This window comes from Podarcis liolepis, assembly GCF_965112155.1.
Source record: "Podarcis liolepis genome assembly, chromosome: 8".
Lineage (NCBI taxonomy): Eukaryota > Metazoa > Chordata > Lepidosauria > Squamata > Lacertidae > Podarcis > Podarcis liolepis.
This window is the reverse complement of record NC_139560.1, coordinates 82,421,700-82,441,654: the sequence shown is the minus strand read 5'-3', so window position 1 is coordinate 82,441,654 and position 19,955 is coordinate 82,421,700. Positions and strand designations below refer to the sequence as shown.

At 42.0% G+C, this 19,955-nt stretch overlaps 1 protein-coding gene across 2 annotated transcripts in view; it reads left to right on the top strand.

The window, feature by feature from the left end:
- Positions 1-19,566, top strand: part of NSUN2 (NOP2/Sun RNA methyltransferase 2) — a 30,786-nt gene extending 11,220 nt beyond the window's left edge. The window contains exons 9-19 of one of the 2 annotated variants that reach the window (XM_083519197.1): positions 1,364-1,494; positions 3,413-3,486; positions 5,769-5,899; positions 6,585-6,681; positions 10,269-10,426; positions 12,259-12,351; positions 13,678-13,813; positions 14,973-15,053; positions 16,035-16,173; positions 17,199-17,238; positions 18,837-19,566. In XM_083519197.1, the coding sequence (XP_083375323.1) occupies positions 1,364-1,494; positions 3,413-3,486; positions 5,769-5,899; positions 6,585-6,681; positions 10,269-10,426; positions 12,259-12,351; positions 13,678-13,813; positions 14,973-15,053; positions 16,035-16,173; positions 17,199-17,238; positions 18,837-19,251 (1,495 nt within the window). In that variant the 3' untranslated portion in view covers positions 19,252-19,566. Of the gene's footprint in view, positions 1-1,363; positions 1,495-3,412; positions 3,487-5,768; positions 5,900-6,584; positions 6,682-10,268; positions 10,427-12,258; positions 12,352-13,677; positions 13,814-14,972; positions 15,054-16,034; positions 16,174-17,179; positions 17,239-18,836 lie in introns of both variants that reach the window. The other variant, XM_083519198.1, reaches the window with a different exon arrangement.
- Positions 19,567-19,955: the final 389 nt, after the last annotated feature.

Sequence of the window (19,955 nt, the reverse complement as noted above, 5' to 3'; positions counted from 1 at the left end):
GCAACCCCAGAATCGGTCACGACTGGACCTAATGGTCAGGGGTCCCTTTACCTTTACTCTGGGTAAAAATTGGTTGAATACCACTAAAATATATAAAAGCAAACTGTTTTTCCTTCAACTTTGTTTTCAAAGTTTGATATTTGACAACTGATTTTTTAAATGTTGCAAAATGGAGAAAAGAATAACAGATGTGAGAACAATATAAACTCTCATTGACAAATACTGCGCCATTGGTAATACTTTAGATGCTTTAATCTGGACACATTCCAGATTCATAGTCTTACATTCCCCCATTTATATTCTCTCTGCTGCTTTCCCAGCCAAACCCTTGACAGTAAGAAGGCAGCTTTGGCCAACCAGGCATTAATTCTTCCAGGGCTGATCATACATTTTAGGATATAGCATACTGACTTACGTATGTCCATACCAGTTATAAAAAAGGATTGTAGAGAGTGATGGTCTTGCAGTCTGCTCCTTTGTTGTTTATCTGGGTTAGCACCTTTGCACCTTTGCATGGCATTTCAGATTGTAGTTCAGTGTGTTCAGTACATTTCCAAGAATAGCTTGTAGGAAAGGGATTGGTCAGCACTTATCTATTGACTAATCAGATATTCCAAGAATGCCAGCATGTTGACGTTTGAGGAGGATTGACCATGTTCCCATTTGCAGGAAAAAACAACATGTCTTGTGGCATCTTAATGGCTAAACAAATGCAGAGTAAATAATAATACTAGGTATACTGTCACGCTATGGTCAAGGAGACTCAGGCTGAAATCCTCACTCAGCAACAAAACACATTAGCTGAAAGGTCAGTTAGTTGAAGGGAACAGTAAAAAAGGTTATAAAGCTAAATAATTAACAGTTTAAAAAACTGTGCCATTGTTTCACAATAAGAGCTGTAATTACGATTTTCTTTTTAGGATACAGATCAGACATGTAGATTGTTACTTTTGTTTTCACAGTGTTAATGTTTTTAAAAACACTTTACCATTAGTTAACTGGCTATTTGGGCAAACTGTTTTTGACTGTCAAATATCCAACACCAGCACCAATTCAGGTTGCAGCCTTAATTTTTCTGCACACAGTGTATGACATCCTTTGGTTGCATCTTAGTTGAGTCCTTATTCCATACACTCAAAAGACTTAATAAATGGTGTATTCTACATACGTATAAATGGCTTTGTATATGATACAGCAATTGATTGACTTGTTGAATGGGTGGGAACAATTGAGCTCTTTCAGTGTGACCAAACATGTTGAAAGCAATGTTTGGATTATTTAGTTGTCAAAGTCAACTTGAAATCTCAGGACCAACTGTCTTGGGAAAGGATGATGAGATGCTAACCCGTTTGTCAATTTGCAGATTGCAGTTAAGGATTGCAACCCGTGGAGTTGAGCAGCTGGCAGAAGGAGGGAGGATGGTGTACTCTACCTGCTCATTGAATCCTGTTGAAAATGAAGCTGTCATTGCCTCTCTGCTGGAAAAAAGCGAAGGTGTGTGTATCTCTTGGTTGTATAATGAGAACAGACAATCATAGTGGAATCAGGTGTTAAACCATACTCAGTTTGTATAAACTGTACTCGGTATGGGTTGAAGGAGGCATCAGGTAGTGGCAGTTGACTACCCCCACTACCCAAGAAGGCAGGGAGTATGTGCCCAGTGTCACAGACTCATAGGATTGTAGAGTTGGAAGAGACCCTGAGGATTATCTAGTCCAGCCCCCTGCAATGCAGGAATCTCAACTAAAGCATCCCTGACAGATGGCCACCCAACCTCTGCTTAAAAACCTCCGAGGAAGGAGAGTCCACCATTTTCCCAGGGAGTCTGTGCCACTGTTGGAACAGCTCTTATTGCCTGAAAGTTTTTCCTCCTGTTTAGTTGGAATCTCCTTTCTTGTTACTGGTTCAGGTCCTAACCTCTGAAGCTGGAGAAGAAGAGCTTGCTCCATGTGACAGTCCCTTAGATATTTGAAGATAGCTGTCATATCTCCTCTCAGTCTGCTGTTTTCCAGGCTGAACATACCCAACTCCCTCAACCATTCTTCATAAGGCCAGGTTTCCAGGCCCTTGAACATCTGCACAGGTTCCAGCTTATCCATATCCTCCTGAAATTGTGGTGCCCAGAACTGGACACAGTACTCCAGGTGTGGTTTGGCTAAGGCAGAATGGAATGGTACTATTACTTCCCTTGATCAGGATCCTGTACTTCATGAAGTGGAGTCTAATGAAATGTGCAGTTTGAATGCAAACCTGCAGTTCTCACATGCAACTCTGACATCCCTTTTGAGGTTCTTCTGCTTGTGAACCTGATTGCATTCCAGAATTTGGCACCCTAAGTTTGGTCCTTCCCACTCAAGGGATTCCCACCGCAGTCAGAGGTAACTGGCCTCACTCCAGGCATTCGGCTGGGATCCTTGTTGACCTTCCCGTCTGCGTCTCCCGGCAGGCAAGGTCATAAATCGGCGATCCTCCTCAAACGTGAGGAGAACACACCCTCCTCCTTCTCCCTCCCTGCACTCCCCCAGGGAGGGGAAGAAAGACAGACAGGAGTCCTATTTACATGTCTTTATTCCTGTCATTCAGCAGTACAAAGAAAACGTGTCTGTACTCTCCAGACTCCGGCAGTAGAGTCACAACTCCACCCCTGTACTTCCAGTACAGGTCAGATAACACTCTGAGCTAACATCCGGTGCTCAGTACAGAGAATAGACTGCCCACTTTCTCCACCAGTACAGTTCCAGACAACAACATCCTGTTTTGCTTTCCAGCCACCTGCAGCTGCCTTTTGCATTGCTGCTTTTTCCTGACACTTTTTACACAGTGTCCTCTTTCCTGCTCACACCTTCCTCTTTCTTGCTGGATGCTTCACCCTCTGACAGTCCTGCATTGCTCCAGGACACTCGACTCGGGGCATTCTGGGTGTTGATCACATCTGGGTTCCTCTGAGTCAGCTTGGTTTGGGCCTCAGCCAAATCTGGTGCACAGGCCTAGTGACTGTATTTGTGCTGTGCATTCAGTAAATGCATTCTACAATTTGGTATAATATGACTCACTTGGGTACAATCCTAATCCCACTCACATGGGAGTATGCCCCATTGAATTTAATAGGGCTTGCTTCAGAGTAGACCTGGTTAGAATTGTTGTGTTCGTCTCCATGCACCCCCCCCACTCTCTCTTATGCTTCATTCATTGGCTGAAATGAATAGGTAATGCTTCTTACAGCAGTCCTGTGGAGATAATGTGGGCAGAGTTAGAGAAACGCAATTGCCAACCTTCATTGTTTGCAGATCATATAAAGAATTGTGTCGCTTCAAAACATGTTGTTTTTCTTGGCTTTGGATAGTTTCTCAGAGTTGGCACTGTGTAACTTTCTTAGCTACCTCTTATTTACAGTAACCTTATTTGTTCAAAGGTGCCTTAGAACTTGCTGACGTCTCTTCTGAATTGCCTGGTCTGAAAAGGATGCCTGGGGTTACACAGTGGAAGGTATTTTTTAATAGAAATGTGTATTGTAATAGAATCCAAATCAAACTTTAATAGAGAACAGCATTCTGTTCTAAAATCAAATGAGTAGTCATGTGTTTATGGGTACAGTGGTACCTTGTCTAGCGCTCGTTCCGTCGAACGTCCGTGGCAAACCCCGAAGTACCGGAACGGGTTACTTCCGGGTTTGCCACTCACGCAGGCGCAGAAGCACAAACCGCTCCATGCGCGTGCGCAGACGCGGTGCTTTGCCCAGCATCCTTTTCAGCCAGCGACCGGGGCTCCAGAATGGATCCCGGTCGCAAAATGAGGTACTACTGTATATGAAGCTGCGTTGCGCCAGATCAGACCATTTGACCATTATCTCCCCTGACTAACAGTAGCTTTTCAAGATCTGAAACACAGGTATTTCCCAGTCATACTACTTGAGATGCTTTTTAATTGGAGGTGTCAGGCGCTTGGATCTTTCTATGTGCAAAGAATGTCCTCAATCACTGAACTACGGTGGTACCTCGGTTTACAAACTTAATCTGTTCCTGCAGTCCCTTTCTTAAAACAAAGCCATTCTTAAACCGAGGCGCACTTTCCCTAATGAGGCGTCCCCCCGCCGGTGCCCTTCCACTGTTTGGCTTCCGTTCGTAGACCAAGGTAAATTTTGCTAATCGGAACACAACTTCTGGTTTTGCGGAGTTCTTATACCAAATAGTTCGTAAACAGGGCTGTTCTTAAACCGAGGTACCACTGTATTTCTTCTTTCTGTAAGTCAGACCTACGCAGCTTGTGACCTATGTGAAGCTCTCCAGAGTTTCAATAAACTTCTCTCTGCCTGAAAGAATAGGGGCCCTAAAGATATATGTCCTCTGTCTCCTGGCACAGATTCTTGGGCTTGTCTTCTCCTAATCCTATGTTGAGTAGGAAATGAACATATACTGAAGCAAAAGAGCACTACTGTTCTGTAGCAGTTCATTCTTCAACTCCCACTTCCCTGTCAGGAGAAAGCTCTTACCGTTTTTATGGCACTTCTTGGCTTCCAAGAAGTTAACTTTCACCTACCCAGACAGTAACCTCCAGTCTCTTGAGGGAAAGAGAGAAGGATACCTGAGACTGAGAATTCTCCTAATCTGGTGCCGAGTTGAGAAATGCTGGGTTTGGGGCAGAATTATGTTGTTCAAATACATTACATAGGGGTGTGTTTGAACACAAACATAATATGAAAATATACATTGGTGGACACAGCACTTCAACTTTCTGGATTGTTTAATGTTTGTTGTTTGTTTGGACAATTTGCATTGAAATTAAACTATAAGCAGTTTACAGCATAGGTTAAAAACATTAACATAGGTTAATTAGCAAATAGAGAAAAATAACAGATTTTCTGCATTCTATAAACCACAATTAACAACCAAAGAGTATCTCTTTGGCATGAAAATGAACATTACAAATAAAAATCAGCTACAAAAATGCAAAATATGTTCATAGTATACAAATAAACAGATTAACCTTTGAACATACTGTAAACATCAGGAAGTAAAATAATACAAGTGAAAATCAACTAGCAAGTATAAATTTCACCTTTTAAAATAGCATGATGAACAACAAAGCAAAAGAAAAGCTACTCTTCTATAGCACCATGTATGAATCAGTCATACCAGGCATAGGCAAACTCCGGCCCTCCAGATTTTTGGGACTACAATTCCCGTCATCCCTGACCACTGGTCCTAGCTAGGGATGATGGGAATTGTAGTCCCAAACATCTGGAGGGCCGGAGTTTGCCTATGCCTGAGTCATACCATTAAACAAACCAGTTAAATCCACTGCCCCCTATATAGCAGTAAGCACAATGGCTAAGAATAAATATCATTCAGTTCCATTCAAGCCCCAAACTTAGTATTCTGGTACACCCTCAAATCATATTGTCCACATTCTACAAGTGTTACATCCTTGATCAACAACCCCTTTGCATGGTGACTTTGTGAGACCCAAGTACTAACATACAAGCAGGCAACAATACAACAATATACTCCTTAGATAAAACATTCATATAAGTACTACCCTGTGACTGTTTCTTGGAGGGAGCAGAATTTATCCCCAGTAGCAGGCAGGGGGTATAAAATCACATTCTCCAGCTTTCTAGCAGATTCATCTATTTCACCTAGTGGGCTGAGTCTTAAAGTCTTATTAAAATCTGAAATTGCTATTTAACAGTCTCCTCTTGCAATCTGCTGACTTGTCATTGGCAAACTTGAGGCCACCCTCATTGTTAATTGGTACATTTTCCCACCTAGGTAATGACAAAAGATGGCCAGTGGTTTGAAGACTGGAGTGAAGTGCCTTCCAACAGGCAAACCCAGATCCGTCCCACCATGTTCCCCTTAAAAGATGAAGAAAAACTTAAAGCGTTACATTTGGAGCGCTGGTGGGTATTCTTGCAGCTGATTGTTTCCACGCTCAGGATACTCTTGCAGTTCCTAGTTGATTGTAATGAGGAGATGTTTATTTCAGGGTCGATTGTTGGTGGTCTCAGAACTGTAGACTGTGTTTTAGTTCAGGTTCATCTAAATATCAGGTTGCATCCAACTAAGCCATGCTCAGAGTAGAGCCATTGAAATTGGCAGACTTGTTAATTGGGTTCAGTTGTGAAGTATGTGCTCAGACAGCTGTAAGCACTTTTTATTTTTAAAACAGGATGTGTGCACTGGGGATGACTGCTTAAGTGGCAATGCAGAAAACCAGATCAACTTTCTTAAAAGCAAAAAAAAGCTGTTGTTATTATTTGTTACTACATTTATATCATCCTTTTCTGTTGCTGAGCTCAAGCTGATTAAAAATTACGTTTCATAATCATTTGGATATTTGCTTTTACGATACGTTCCTTAACCTAAAGCAGTCAAATACCATGAAAATGTCACTGTTCTGAATTCTTTATTCAATATGTGACAGTTCAGAAAAAAATAATGGTAGAAAAACAGTTCATTTAGATTTCATTTGGCTTGATTAAAAAAAAATACACCAAAAAGTATAAACTTCCTTGTTCATAAACTGGACTTCAGTTTCCTTCCTTAGGTGGGGCATAGTGGTACAAAATCCGTGTCTTTATCTAGTTTCAGAATTCTGCCACACCATCAGAATACTGGAGGTTTCTTTGTCGCTGTATTAATTAAAAAATCTCCGATGCCATGGAATAAGCGTCAGCCCAAGGTAATGTTTGCTCTAGTTGGAACGGTTTTGCAACATGCTGTGAAATAGAAGCTAGGATCCCAAGATCCCCAAGACAAGTTTGGGGGCCCCAGAGGACTGTGGGCTTCTGTGTCTCATAGAGCAACCCCTCTCACTCACCCCAGGCCACCAAGGGGAACTGTTTTTGAGAATGGATGTCAAGGGGAATTTTCAAGTGTGGTTGGTGAATTTTAAAAAAACAACTCATTGAGCAGTCCAAATCTATGAACATCCTCAAAGAAATTCATTGAGACCTGGGCATTATGTTGGTGTTTTTTTTAAAATGATATTTATTGAAAAAAGAATTTTTAAAAAAAAATTCAAAGAAAAAAGACAAAAACAGAAAAATAAAAAATAAAACCATCATTTTCAAATTCTCCACTTTCATTACCTTCTTTCCATGACCACCTCCTCCTCCCATCTCTTGTATCTTGATTAATAATTGTCACAGCAAATCCTTTCCATAATTCATAATATTCTGTCATTACATTACCTTGCTCTATTTTCATTTTATCTTATAAAAAACCTTAAAACTTAAGACTTAAATCTTATTTTTACCAGCTTCTCATAACCATTACCTTTTTACCTAATTCTTTAAACATTTTTACAAGAGCCAAGTAATTTCATTTCAACATTTTTCCAACGTTCATAAAACATTTCTAATGATAAAAAAGAGAATAAAAACAATCCAATCTTCTTCCAGCGTCCCCTCCCCCCGGTCCTGGGATTGTCAGTCCTTTTTATCCCATTAGTCTGGCACATTAACCTGGTGATCTTATATCCGAGGCCTTCAAATCTCTTCCATGTCCCTTCCGCAGCTCTTCTTCATATTTTCCTTTCACGGCATTATGTTGGTTTGGGATATCTATTCAGGGTCTGCATTTGACTAAAGTGTAGCATAGGGGTGGGGAATCCTTTTCCGCCCAAGAGAAACAATCCTTCATGGACAGCCTTCTGTTGGCCAGCCGTGTCAGAGGCAAAAATGGACATAGAAATGCGTGTGACTCTTAGATTTGTACAGTAGGCTGCCTTCCGGCCACGCATGTCAGAGGTTTCTACACATATCTCTTAATCCCGGCCCATATTCCAGGCAGGTAAAAGCCACAAGGGAGTGTTTAGAGCAGGGCCAATAATTGGGGCAAGCCTGATGAGAACCCCCAGGCTTTCCCATGTAGGGCTGCTTTCTCCATAATGACGGAGTTATTATGGAGTTATCTATGCTAGATGCCTCAAAGTATCAGGAAACCTTACGTCCGTGAGCCAAAGGCCTCTTCTTCATAGAATCATAGAATCATAGAGTTGGAAGAGACCACAAGGGCCATCGAGTCCAACCCCCTGCCAAGCAGGAAACACCATCAGAGCACTCCTGACATATGGTTGTCAAGCCTCTGCTTAAAGACCTCCAAAGTAGGAGACTCCACCACACTCCTTGGCAGCAAATTCCACTGTCAAACAGCTCTTACTGTCAGGAAGTTCTTCCTAATGTTTAGGTGGAATCTTCTTTCTTGTAGTTTGGATCCATTGCTCCGTGTCCGCTTCTCTGGAGCAGCAGAAAACAACCTTTCTCCCTCCTCTATGTGACATCCTTTTATATATTTGAACATGGCTATCATATCACCCCTTAACCTCCTCTTCTCCAGGATAAACATGCCCAGCTCCCTTAGCCGTTCCTCATAAGGCATCGTTTCCAGGCCTTTGACCATTTTGGTTGCCCTCCTCTGGACACGTTCCAGTTTGTCAGTGTCCTTCTTGAATTGTGGTGCCCAGAACTGGACACAGTACTCCAGGTGAGGCCTGACCAGAGCAGAATACAGTGGCACTATTACTTCCCTTGATCTAGATGCTATACTCCTATTGATGCAGCCCAGAATTGCATTGGCTTTTTTAGCTGCCGCGTCACACTGTTGGCTCATGTCAAGTTTGTGGTCAAGTTTGTGGTTTGTGGTCTAGGGGTTCTCTTCAGGCTTGCCCTTCATTGGCCCTGCTCTAAACACCATCAAAGAGATGTGATTCTAGGGATAATTTCACTAACTAACCAATTATGCAGCCATAACATAAATACAACTCCAGACGCGTATAGCTGCATAATTGGCTAGTTAGTGAAATTGAGGCATGAAAATCTGTACAAATGGAAGGTAACATGGCACCTTATGGTACCTGGTTTTCATGTGTAGGGCTGCTTTCTCCATAATGACAGAGTTATTATGGAGTTATCTATGCTAGATGTCTCAAAGTATCACATCTCTTTGGTGTTCTAGAAAAAGGCTGGGTCTACAAAGCCCTTTTAGTTGAGCACTTGATATCAAAATGGCAGAATGAGTACTAGCTGTCCCAGCTTCTGTTTTGAAGTTGGCCCTGTGACACGGAACAGCTCTTTCATTGAAACCCAGTTCTGACAAGTTTTTCAGATAGTTGTAGAAATAACTGTGAAATCATTGTATAAGAAAGTGGAAGTGCAGAGACGCAGTGTTGAAGATGTGCATAATAATGCAATACATAATAATGTATTTTGGGTGGGCTGTATACTAGTGGCACAATCCAGTCAGAACTAATCAATTCTTAAGGCCCATTTATTTCAAGAGTGCCCTAGGTTTTAAGATGAAAAAATATTTAAATCTTCTGTACTCAGGATAGCGTGGAAACATCTTTAAAGCATCTTTTGCCGTTTTAGAATGTGCATTCATGCAAATTCTGTGGATTTCGCGGTACACTTAAATTCATTGATAGTTCACAGTTTTTCATTTTGCTGTATTTATTACAGTTCCTGTGAAGTTACACAGTTAGAGAATGCAGTGTGGAATGTAAAAAATATAGTAGGAATAGGAGCAAAATGCACAGGATAGGAAAAAGGAATAATGTTCTGTCTCATGGTTTTTGCTGCCTTTGTCCAGATTTTTTTGGGGGGCTACTTCCCTTTCTTGTTTTATTTATTGCTGGCCCTCTTTAACTTACATATAAGAGGATACGAATGGATAATTTAGAATTTTCTTATTTATGCCCTCTAATAACATTTCTGGGACCTCAGCACCAGCAGCTAGAGTAGGAGGCTGCTAAGAAACACTTTAGGAACAGAATGCACAGTGCTCGTGTCTCACTTTTTATTTAATAGGGATTGCATCTTGTAAGGCCAGTAAAATGGTACATTATGACAATTTACATAAGACATATGCATGCAGACGCATGTAGCTCAAAGCACACCTGTAATTCTGTAAGACTAAAAAACACACAGCACAGCTAAAAAGAAAGAAAGAAAGAAAGAAAGAAAGAAAGAAAGAAAGAAAGAACAGAAATAGTTACCAAAGATGGAAGTGAAGTTTATCAGTGTAACTTGGTGTCCCACTCAACAGGGAGGCGGCTCTGTTGTTGCTATCAAATAGAATAAAACAAAAAGTTCTCCATGGTTTGTAACTCTGAATTTCAGTGCATTATGAAAAGCATAATTCCCCCGCTCCCGCACTTTGGATCTTTAATAGATATGATTTACACAGTGGTAAGAGGAAATGATGTATGTTGTAACGTTTGAGACCTTTTTTTATGCATCAAGACCTGTTCCTTCTGTTTTGGAATAGCTGCAGCACCGGCTGCCAGAGAAGACAATCAGCACAGTGTCTGCTGCTGCAGAGCAGGGTTCTTTGGAAACTGCTGAAGACCATGTGGCCATAGAAGCAAAGGATGGAGAATCCTTTGTAACTGAGACTACTGAAAGCAAGAAGGATGGAGTGTGTGGGTAAGAAACTAAAATGAAGCTTGCCATTGTTAAAGATAGTCAAGCCAAGCCATTTGTCTGTATTGGTGCTTTTGCTGGTTCTCCCAGCATGTAGGGAAGCGGAAATTGCCCCAGGATTTCCTCTCCAGCCAGAAGCTCTTGAGATCATGGAACCACAAAGGCAGCCTTATTGAGATACGATCTCCGCTCAGCCTTCTCAACACTTTGTTTTCTTGCCCTTAGCAAAACCAACCCGTGAGGGCCACTTCATATGCATGGTTTTGATTGTGACATCCCTATGATGACTGATATGGAAGTCCTTGTTTTGGAAAGTTGGTGTAACGTAATGATAAGATAGAATTACAAGGTGGAAAAGCCTTGTTTAAATTTTGTCTCTGCCACGAATTTACTAGTTGGCTGTAAGCAATATTCCTCCCAACCGCAACCACTCTTGTGTTATAATGTAAAAAAATTCCTTCCAGTAGCACCTTAGAGACCAACTAAGTTTGTTATTGGTATGAGCTTTCGTGTGCATGCACACTTCTTCAGATAGTGTTATAATGGTAATACAGTGGTACCTCGGGTTAAGTACTTAATTCGTTCCGGTGGTCTGTTCTTAACCTGAAACTGTTCTTAACCTGAAGCACCACTTTAGCTAATGGGGCCTCCTCCTGCTGCTGCGCCGCCGGAGCACGATTTCTGTTCTCATCCTGAAGCAAAGTTCTTAACCCAAGGTAATATTTCTGGGTTAGCGGAGTCTGTAACCTGAAGCGTATGTAACCCGAAGTACCACTGTAGTGGGCTAGTTTTCTGTGCTGTTTTAAGGATGGCTGAGAATATATATGGAATACTTGGAACACTGAACTCCCATATACTAAAGTAGTAGTATTACGTGGTTCTCTTTTTCTGCATTAGTGAATATCATAGAATCAAAGAATTGTAGAATTTGAACGGGCAGGTGAGCATCATCTAGGCCAGGGGTCTGCAACCCGCGGCTCCGGAGCCGCATGTGGCTCTTTTACACCTTTGCCGTGGCTCCGGGGCGGATACTAGCGAGGGGAGGAGGCGCATTGTGCGCCCCGACACTCCCCACTGTGGCGGGCGCTGTACTGGCTGTGACGTTGCATGGGGGCGGTGTGTGCGTTAGTCACGCACCGTCCCAACGTCACCTTCCCACCCGCTGTCAGATCGGAGGGCAGCGGCGCGCATGCTTTAAATGTCGCAATGGTTTTGTGGCTCCCAGTTGTTGTTTTTCTTCGGAAACGGGTCCAAGTGGCTCTTTTTGTCTTAAAGGTTGCAGACCCCTGATCTAGGCCAGCCCCCCTCAATGCAGGAATCTCTTGCCCAGCTCAAACTCATGACTCTGATATTAAGAGTCTCATTCTCTACCAATTGAGCTTTCCCGGGAGAGGATTCTAGAACTGCTAATGAACCAATCCTTTAAAATATATTTCTGGCAGTTCTCACTCTAAGCAAAATACAGAAATCTGTTAAAATTCTTCCTGTACTGCTCAGCTTGGATATATCCAGGTTTCGACATGGAGAGTTTGGCCCTCCTCTCTACTTAAAAACTGCAGAGTTGGGCAGAGATAATCTCAGCAGTTGTGTGGCGATCTCTTCTCCCTTTCCAGCTCTAAAGTTGATCGGGGGGGGGGGGAGATGCTGGCACTGGCATCCCTCACTGCCAAACCAGCCTTCTCTCTGAGCATCCAAAACTGTCTACCCCAAGATGGCAGGTCCTCCTAGTGGTGGTGGGGAGCTTCTTTGGTGGAACAGAAGGGGGAACCTGTTCACCAGAATTTTTGCCAGTCCATCCAAAAACTGTTGACCTTAGATAAATCTGTTACTTCCAGGCCTCCACCGTCTAAAAAAATGAAGCTTTTTGGATTTAAAGAAGATCCGTTTGTGTTTCTTTCTGAAGATGATTCACTGTTTTCACCAATTCAGTAAGAAAATACGTTTCATTTTTCATACAACATAAGTATACGCTACATAACAACCTGCATTTATTTTACTTATTCAGCACATTTCACATCCTGCACAATAACCTCTTGGTAATGTTGTGGTGCTATGCTGCTGGCTTCCAGAAGATTTCACAGAATACTGCTATTGCATTTTCTCCTACCGTCACTGGTTTTTGGATCCAGACAACAGGATCGTGAGAAGAAATGAAACGACCAAGCCATTTTTTAAATCTGCAGGTTCCTTTCGTGAGCCCCACTTCTCCATTTTATATTAATACAAATTTTAAATAATACAAATTATCATAGACGTTTCATTGAGTTGCCAACAGTTCAAAGTTAAATTTATGGTGTGGCATGTCAGTCAGTCCATCTTTTTGATTTTCAAGTCAGGGGTTCTACTGACATTATTTTACTTTCTGTCTACTTGGAGAAAGCACAGACACACTCAGGATTCAGTGTGCTAAATGTATTAGCCCAAATATGCCTCTCCACCACAAACCAATTTAGGCTTGTGGGCCAGAGGTTCCCTTTCAGCAAGCTAAAGCCTACAAGAAATTAAGAAAGAAGTCCACTCTTGTGGTTCGGTGTGCAGACAACACGTCTTTAAAAAAAGCACTGTGCAGCAAAAAAGATGGACAACTTGGGGTTGCATTGTACACCTAGCTGTAGGGAAACTTGCTGTCTCACACAGCATAGCAAATGTTTTGCTGTTGTCGTGAGCATCTAATAATTTCAACTTAGTTCCTGGCTATTTTTAGCTTACATTTTTGCATCTTTTATACACAGTACTTTTTCTAACATCTTGGTTTTTTATTACTCTCTCTGCATATTGCTTTTTTTCTTTTGAAGAGAAGCTGCCTTATTCATATTCCTCTCATGCGCACATTAAATCTTTTCTAAACTATTAATCCATTCCTTCTGTTCTGTTCGTTTGAAAAAAGAAATTATGCCTCAAATCCTCAAGAAGTTGCCTTATTCTGCAGGAAAGGATTATTCAGTCTCCATCCAGTATATATTTCAGCAGAACTGTTGCAAATCTATTCAAATATCACTGATGTGTGGTCTATGTATATTATTGCCCCGATATTAACTTGCTTTAAGCCTTCATAATGTATGTTGAGTTAAATAATAAAAATCAATTCAGCTTCTCAAGTTACAAGTTCACAGGTGCTATGAAGGTCAATATTTATGTTTATCTTTCCAGAAAAGAGTCAGAGCTGTTAACATACAAAAAATACAGCCTAAACATCAACAATATATTAAGAACTACAGAATAATAAAACTCGAATTTGCTTGTTTGTTTATTAGGACTTTTTATGCATTGGATCCTTCCTTTCCCAAGATGAATTTGTTAACTCGTACTCAGGAAGGGAAGAAAAGGCAGTTATACATGGTTTCCAAGGAAATCAGGAATGTGCTCCTGAACAACAGTGAAAAGCTGAAGGTTTGACTTGCATTTCTTAGTAAGAAAGTCGAAATAAACAATAGTCCTAGGGGTAAAAAGGTAAAGGACCCCTGACAGTTAAGTCCAGTTACGAACGAGACTGGAGTTGCGGCGCTCATCTGCAGTTTTTCCGGGTCATGTGGCCAGCATGACTAAGCTGCTTCTGGCAAAACCAGAGCAGCGCACGGAAATGCTGTTTACCTTCCCACTGGAGCGGTACCTATTTATCTACTTGCACTGTTGCTTTTGAACTGCTAGGTTGGCAGGAGCTGGGACAGAGCAACGGGAGCTCACCCCGTCGCGGGGATTCGAACCGCCGACCTTCTGATCGGCAAGCCCAAGGCTCTGTGGTTTACACCACAGCACCCGCGTCCCAGTCCTGGGGGGTAGGGATGGTGATAACTTTGACTTCTGGTTGCTGGGGATCAGAAGCTGCAGAACGCTATTCACTCCTGTCCTGTCTGTGGGGCTCCCATGGGCATCTGTTTGGCCAGTATGAGAAAAATGCTGGACCAGTTAGGCCTTTTGTCTGATGATCCATCATGGCTGCACTTCTCTTTCTGTCTGTCAAAGCTGTCTCCCGCCATGACGTTTAACTTGGTCCAGGTGGAGCGCAGTCTTTCCCTAACAGTTCTAGTGTCAGTGAATAAGCAAACGCAGCAACTAACTTCTTTCAAGGCCAGAAATGCCACGTTGACATAGGAGAAAAGAGTGCTTTAAAAGTGTAAATTGTGCCTAGAATGTCCCATTGCTGAGGAAAATGAAGAAAGGAAGCAGATTCCTCTGGTGAGGACAGTCACTTGTTTCCAGTTCCCTTCGTCCTCTTGCTCCCTGCCCCCCAACTTGGGCACCTAAACCTCCATATAAGCTCTCAGTTACTGCCCCTTTATGAAAGGCTGAGGTAAACTCTTCCCAACTTGGGGTCCTTATTAGGAATCAATTATCCCCTTCTTTGTCTTTCTACATATTTTGTGAAATTCAGAGTAGACCATGTAAGACGCCTATATTTCCACTTAGTGCCTTTACTGTCAAGAAAAATAGTGATATGTCCTTTTACCGATACTGATTCCTGCCAAGCCACTTCAGATGCACTATTCCATGTTGGAATGCTTAAATATGTTAATACTGTTTCTCGCTTTCTTTTCAACCCTGTTTTTAGGTTATTAACACAGGGATAAAAGTGTGGTCCCGCAATAGCGATGGGGAACAGTTTGGCTGTGCCTTCAGATTAGCGCAAGAGGTAACAATGAACGCACTACGGCTATGCTGTGAAAGTATTTTATTTATGCTATGCCTTGAAACAAAAGAGTCTTTTTGTGGTTAAAGATAAGTTTATTTCAGTGTTTACTTTTGCAGCCAACTTCATTGCATAAGGTTCATGACAATTAATTGGCAGACCTCTCTCTCACACCTGTGTATGTATAGAGAGAAAAATTGTGATTTGTTCAGCTAAGTGGCTGTGAAATGCAAGGGCTACAGCTTGTGACAATCCAAAGTAAAGCTTAAAATACCAATAGGATAAGTGCATATATTTCCCCATCCACAGGTGGGATGTAAGCTTCTTCTAGTACTTAAAGGCAAAAGCACGGTTGCTTCCAAAAATGGTTTTGGTTTTTCCTTGTTTGCCTTCACTTGGGAGAAGACTCTGGATCCAACTCTCTTGTGCTTAAATTTATTAATCTGTTGTTGGGTGCACTGTGTATTTTTGTCCCTTTTGAGGACGGGTTTTCTGTCGTAAAGGTTTTTTTCCTGACAGGCTTATGAACATTTCTGTAGTTCCATTGTAGGTCTCCACATGTATAGTATAGGCTTTCCCTTGTATTTTTTCCTATCCCATAAAATTGGAACCTGACAAATGTGCATTACCTCCCTGATACTGTTATACTCAAAGTGCAGGGGCTGAAAATTTTGGCTATATTCTGCTTTCGTATGTTTTAACATTCAATTGACCAGGAAGAGATTATCAGTTCAGTGCAAGTTTTCTTTCACAACAATGAACTGATTTGGGGGTGGGGGGGTGGGAGGAAGAATGAATTGACTATTTTTTTATTTAGATATAATGGTCCAAAAATATTTAGATATAATGGTACTAAAAACATGCATTTAAAGGGGGTGTTTATTGGTGCTGGTGGGTTGTTGTGTTGGACCAGTAAAATGACCAAGCCTATTGTAAGAAAGCAAGGACTGCATTTTAAAAATAGGATTTCTATTTTACGTCCAGGGGATATATACACTCTATCCCTTCATTAATGCAAGGATTGTAAATGCCAGCATAGAAGATGTTAAAGTGCTGCTGACAGAAGAAAACCCATTCTTAAGTAAACTTAGTAATGAGGTGCGCAATCAAGTCAAAGGAATGGGTAAGTATTCACTTCTGAGGATTTCCATTCCTGGTTCATTCTTTTCTCACAGTGGTAAAAAGCATCATGTACAGAAGGAAATATACTAATTATTAAGCTCTGACTGCTGTCCAGCTTACCCTGAGCTCCATAGTAATAGTAGTAATAGTTACTCCCTAATAGCAGTAATAAGGTCCAGTCGCGGACAACTCTGGGGTTGTGGCATTCATCTCGCTTTATTGGCCGAGGGAGCCGGCGTACAGCTTCCGGGTCATGTGGCCAGCATGACTAAGCCACTTCTGGCGAACCAGAGCAGCGCACAGAAACGCTGTTTACCTTCCCGCCAAAGCGGTACCTATTTATCTACTTGCACTTTGACGTGCTTTCAAACTGCTAGGTTGGCAAGAGCAGGGACCGAGCAACAGGAGCTCACCCCGTCGTGGGGATTCGTACCGCTGACCTTCTGATCGGCAAGTCCTAGGCTCTGTGGTTTAACCCACAGCGCCACCCACGTCCCCTGAGAGTAGTAGTAATAGTTACTCCCTAATTTTAACTTTGAAGAACAAAGCTTTCTAATAAGCAATTACTTATCAATCAACACAGACTGAATATCAAGAGTATACAAGCTTCAGGTGTGTAGTAGGACTTATGCTTGGTCTGGATCAAGCCCATTCTGTTTCCTTTATTTGTACTTTCTTATGTTTATGGCCTTTTTTCCATTATGGAACCCATGGCAGTGATTCCCAAGCATGTGATTGGTCACCCATCCAGCCCCTAACTAGATCCAGGCCTGCTTAGCTTCAACAAGGTGGTAGCCCTCAGGCACTGACCGAGTGGCCAGCGCAATCAGCTTTGCTAAGTTAGTTGCACTTAGTTCCCATTGAAGATAGTGGGACACCATAGTCACATCTTAACTTGAATCCTATTGGTTGAATCCAGATGTTGTCTTTGGCTGTCACTCTGTTTCCATTAAATAGATGGTGGCATGGGGTGAGATTGGAGCAGGTCCTGATGTTGTCTAATAAAGCATATGCTCTTTTTTGCAGCTATGGGGAGCATAGTCCTGCAGTATGAGCCAGATCCAACGTAAGTAACTGCACTGTTTCATTGTGTGTGCGCACATGTTCACATACAGACACACTTCTAAGTTTGATTGATTTCAGGTTAACTTCCCTTCCATTGAAACTGGTGGAAATGAAAGCAGGCAACAAACAGCAGCTGCTTCCGTATGGGGAAACTGAAGCCTTTATGCCCCTGTCTTCTTAACTCTAATAAAACCTGTGAAGGCCACATCTCAGAGCCATTGTACCTTTAAAGCAGAGCTTTCCACGTGTGTTGCAACACGTTGGTGTGTCGGCTGCAGTGCGTAGGTGGTCTTGCGAACACTCCCCATCCCGGGGCTGGAAAGGGGTTAGTGTAATCTCCAGTTTGCTAATAAAACTGAATTACTGTGTTGTGAAATGAAGAGTTTCGAAAGCTCTGCTTCAAAGGACAGAAGGGAGGACCTGGTCACCTGCCTTCTCCGCTTTCCTGTTTCTCTAAAGAACTTTACAAAACCATCAGCAAACACCTAAATCTTTTTTTTTAAGTTGAAATATAACAGACCATGTGATTTCCCAATGAGGCGTCTAGTAATGCAGGTTGATGCTCCCACCACTTAGGAAGGCAAGAAGTATTTGACCAAACCTTTACAATACAGCCTCGCCCAGGAGGCTCTTTCCCAGTTCATTCCCTGCCTTTACCCAGGGCAGGAGCTCTGTCATCGCTCTTCTTACTTTCACGTCTGACTTTAGGTAAAGGTAAAGGGACCCCTGACCATTAGGTCCAGTCTTGGCCGACTCTGGGGTTGCAGCGCTCATCTCGCTTTATTGGCTCAGGGAGCTTCTAGGTCATGTGGCTAGCATGACTAAGCCGCTTCTGGCGAACCAGAGCAGCGCACGGAAACGCCGTTTACCTTTCCACTTACCTTCCTGAGTGGTACCTATTTATCTACTTGCACTTTGACGTGCTTTCGAACTGCTAGGTTGGCAGGAGCTGGGTCTGAGCAACGGGAGCTCACCTCATCGCGGGGATTCGAACTGCCGACCTTCTGATCGGCAAGTCCTAGGCTCTGTGGTTTAACCCACAGCGCCACCTGCGTCCCTCACGTCTGACTTTACCTCTTGGCAGTCTTTTCCTTCAGCTTTCAACTTCCTTAGCTGTTTCCTTCAATTTATTTATTTTCATCCTCCCCTTTTAGCTTTGAAGGCAATTAATTAAAGGAGTATGCAAGCAGGGGGGAAAACTACATTTAAAATAACACACATTGTACCGGGTCAGGCCACTGGACCATCTAGCTCTATATACCTTGCTCTGACTGGCAGATGTTCTCCAAGATCCCAGGGAGAGAGTTTTCCCATTGTTGTTGCCACAAATCCTTTTTAACTGGAAGTGCTGAGATTTTGACCTGTGATCATCTCCATGGCAAAACATGTGGTCTACCACTGAGCTGTGCCACCGCTCTGATTAAAGTACTTTAAATACCAGCCAGCAGTATTGTTTAAAACTACTAATACATCTCATTGACGTGGCAGTGGAATTTACAATTAACCGAGAAAGCAGTAGCCTACAGAAACGGTTTGTGTTGTTGAATTAATTTTCAATATATGTATATTTTTAATGCTGGTGATCTCTTGTTTTTGCAGCAAGCCAGATAGTCTTCAGTGTTCCATTGTGCTTTGTGGCTGGCTGGGCAAGACTTCCCTTCGTGCCTTCGTGGCCAAGAATGAGAGGTTGCATTACCTGAGAATGATGGGGGTTGAGGTGTTCAAAGCAAAGAGAAAAGAAGAAGATGTAGAACGTAAAACAGAAGAAGAAGATGCAGGAGGTAAAACAGCCATAGACACCGCAGGGCAGGTGGTGGAAGAAATGGACTTGGGATGCGAAGCTAAGGAACACAGTCAGATACCTGAACAAATTAAAGATGAACTGAATGGGCAACCTGCAATGGAACCCACAGAAGCTAAGCTAGTAGAAAGCCTTTCTTCCAGCGTCAAAAATGAGAGCACCAAAAATATAGAAAGCAAAGATAATGTTGACCTTAGTGATAAAAATGTCTAATGGGATAACTTTCATTGACTATCCATGTGCATTGTTCTAGATATTTATGCTGCAGCTATGCATCTGCAAACACATTTTTAATAAAAGGGTATTTCAGGTTTTATGGGGGGTGTTGTATGGGAATTATTTTACAAGAGTTTCCTTACGTTTTATTTTTAAAATATAAATGGTTTTCATATTTACTTCTTGTACCATGTAAATTCCATGATGCTTATAATTTTGGTGGGTCTGTTGCTGGCAGTGGACTGCACCGCTAAAATGACATCTGTCAACATCAATATTAAATTTACTGCTAAGTGGCTATAACTTGTAAAATTGGGTTATGAATTTTCTTTGTTACTTGCAGTAGAACCTGTTGAACACAACTGTCAGCTTTTATACACACCTTATAACTTCCTTATTGTCCCTGCGTACTTGAAATGTGCTCACATGAAAATTGAAATCAAAGACCAGATGTTGACACCATATAATTCCTTGTATTTGTGGTGTTTTCCACTGGGCTATATCTCCAATGTGAAGGAGGTACCTGCATAACTCTTAGTGTCATTAGCTCAGCCGGCCTTTTGGGCTTGGGGGATATTGTACTTCTCTAATTCTGGTTACTATTTCTAACATGAAGCAGCAAGCAATGAGGATTAATTTAATAGGAATCTCACTTCATACTTGCTGAATCAGATTTGCACTTTGACTTCTCTGCTTTAGAT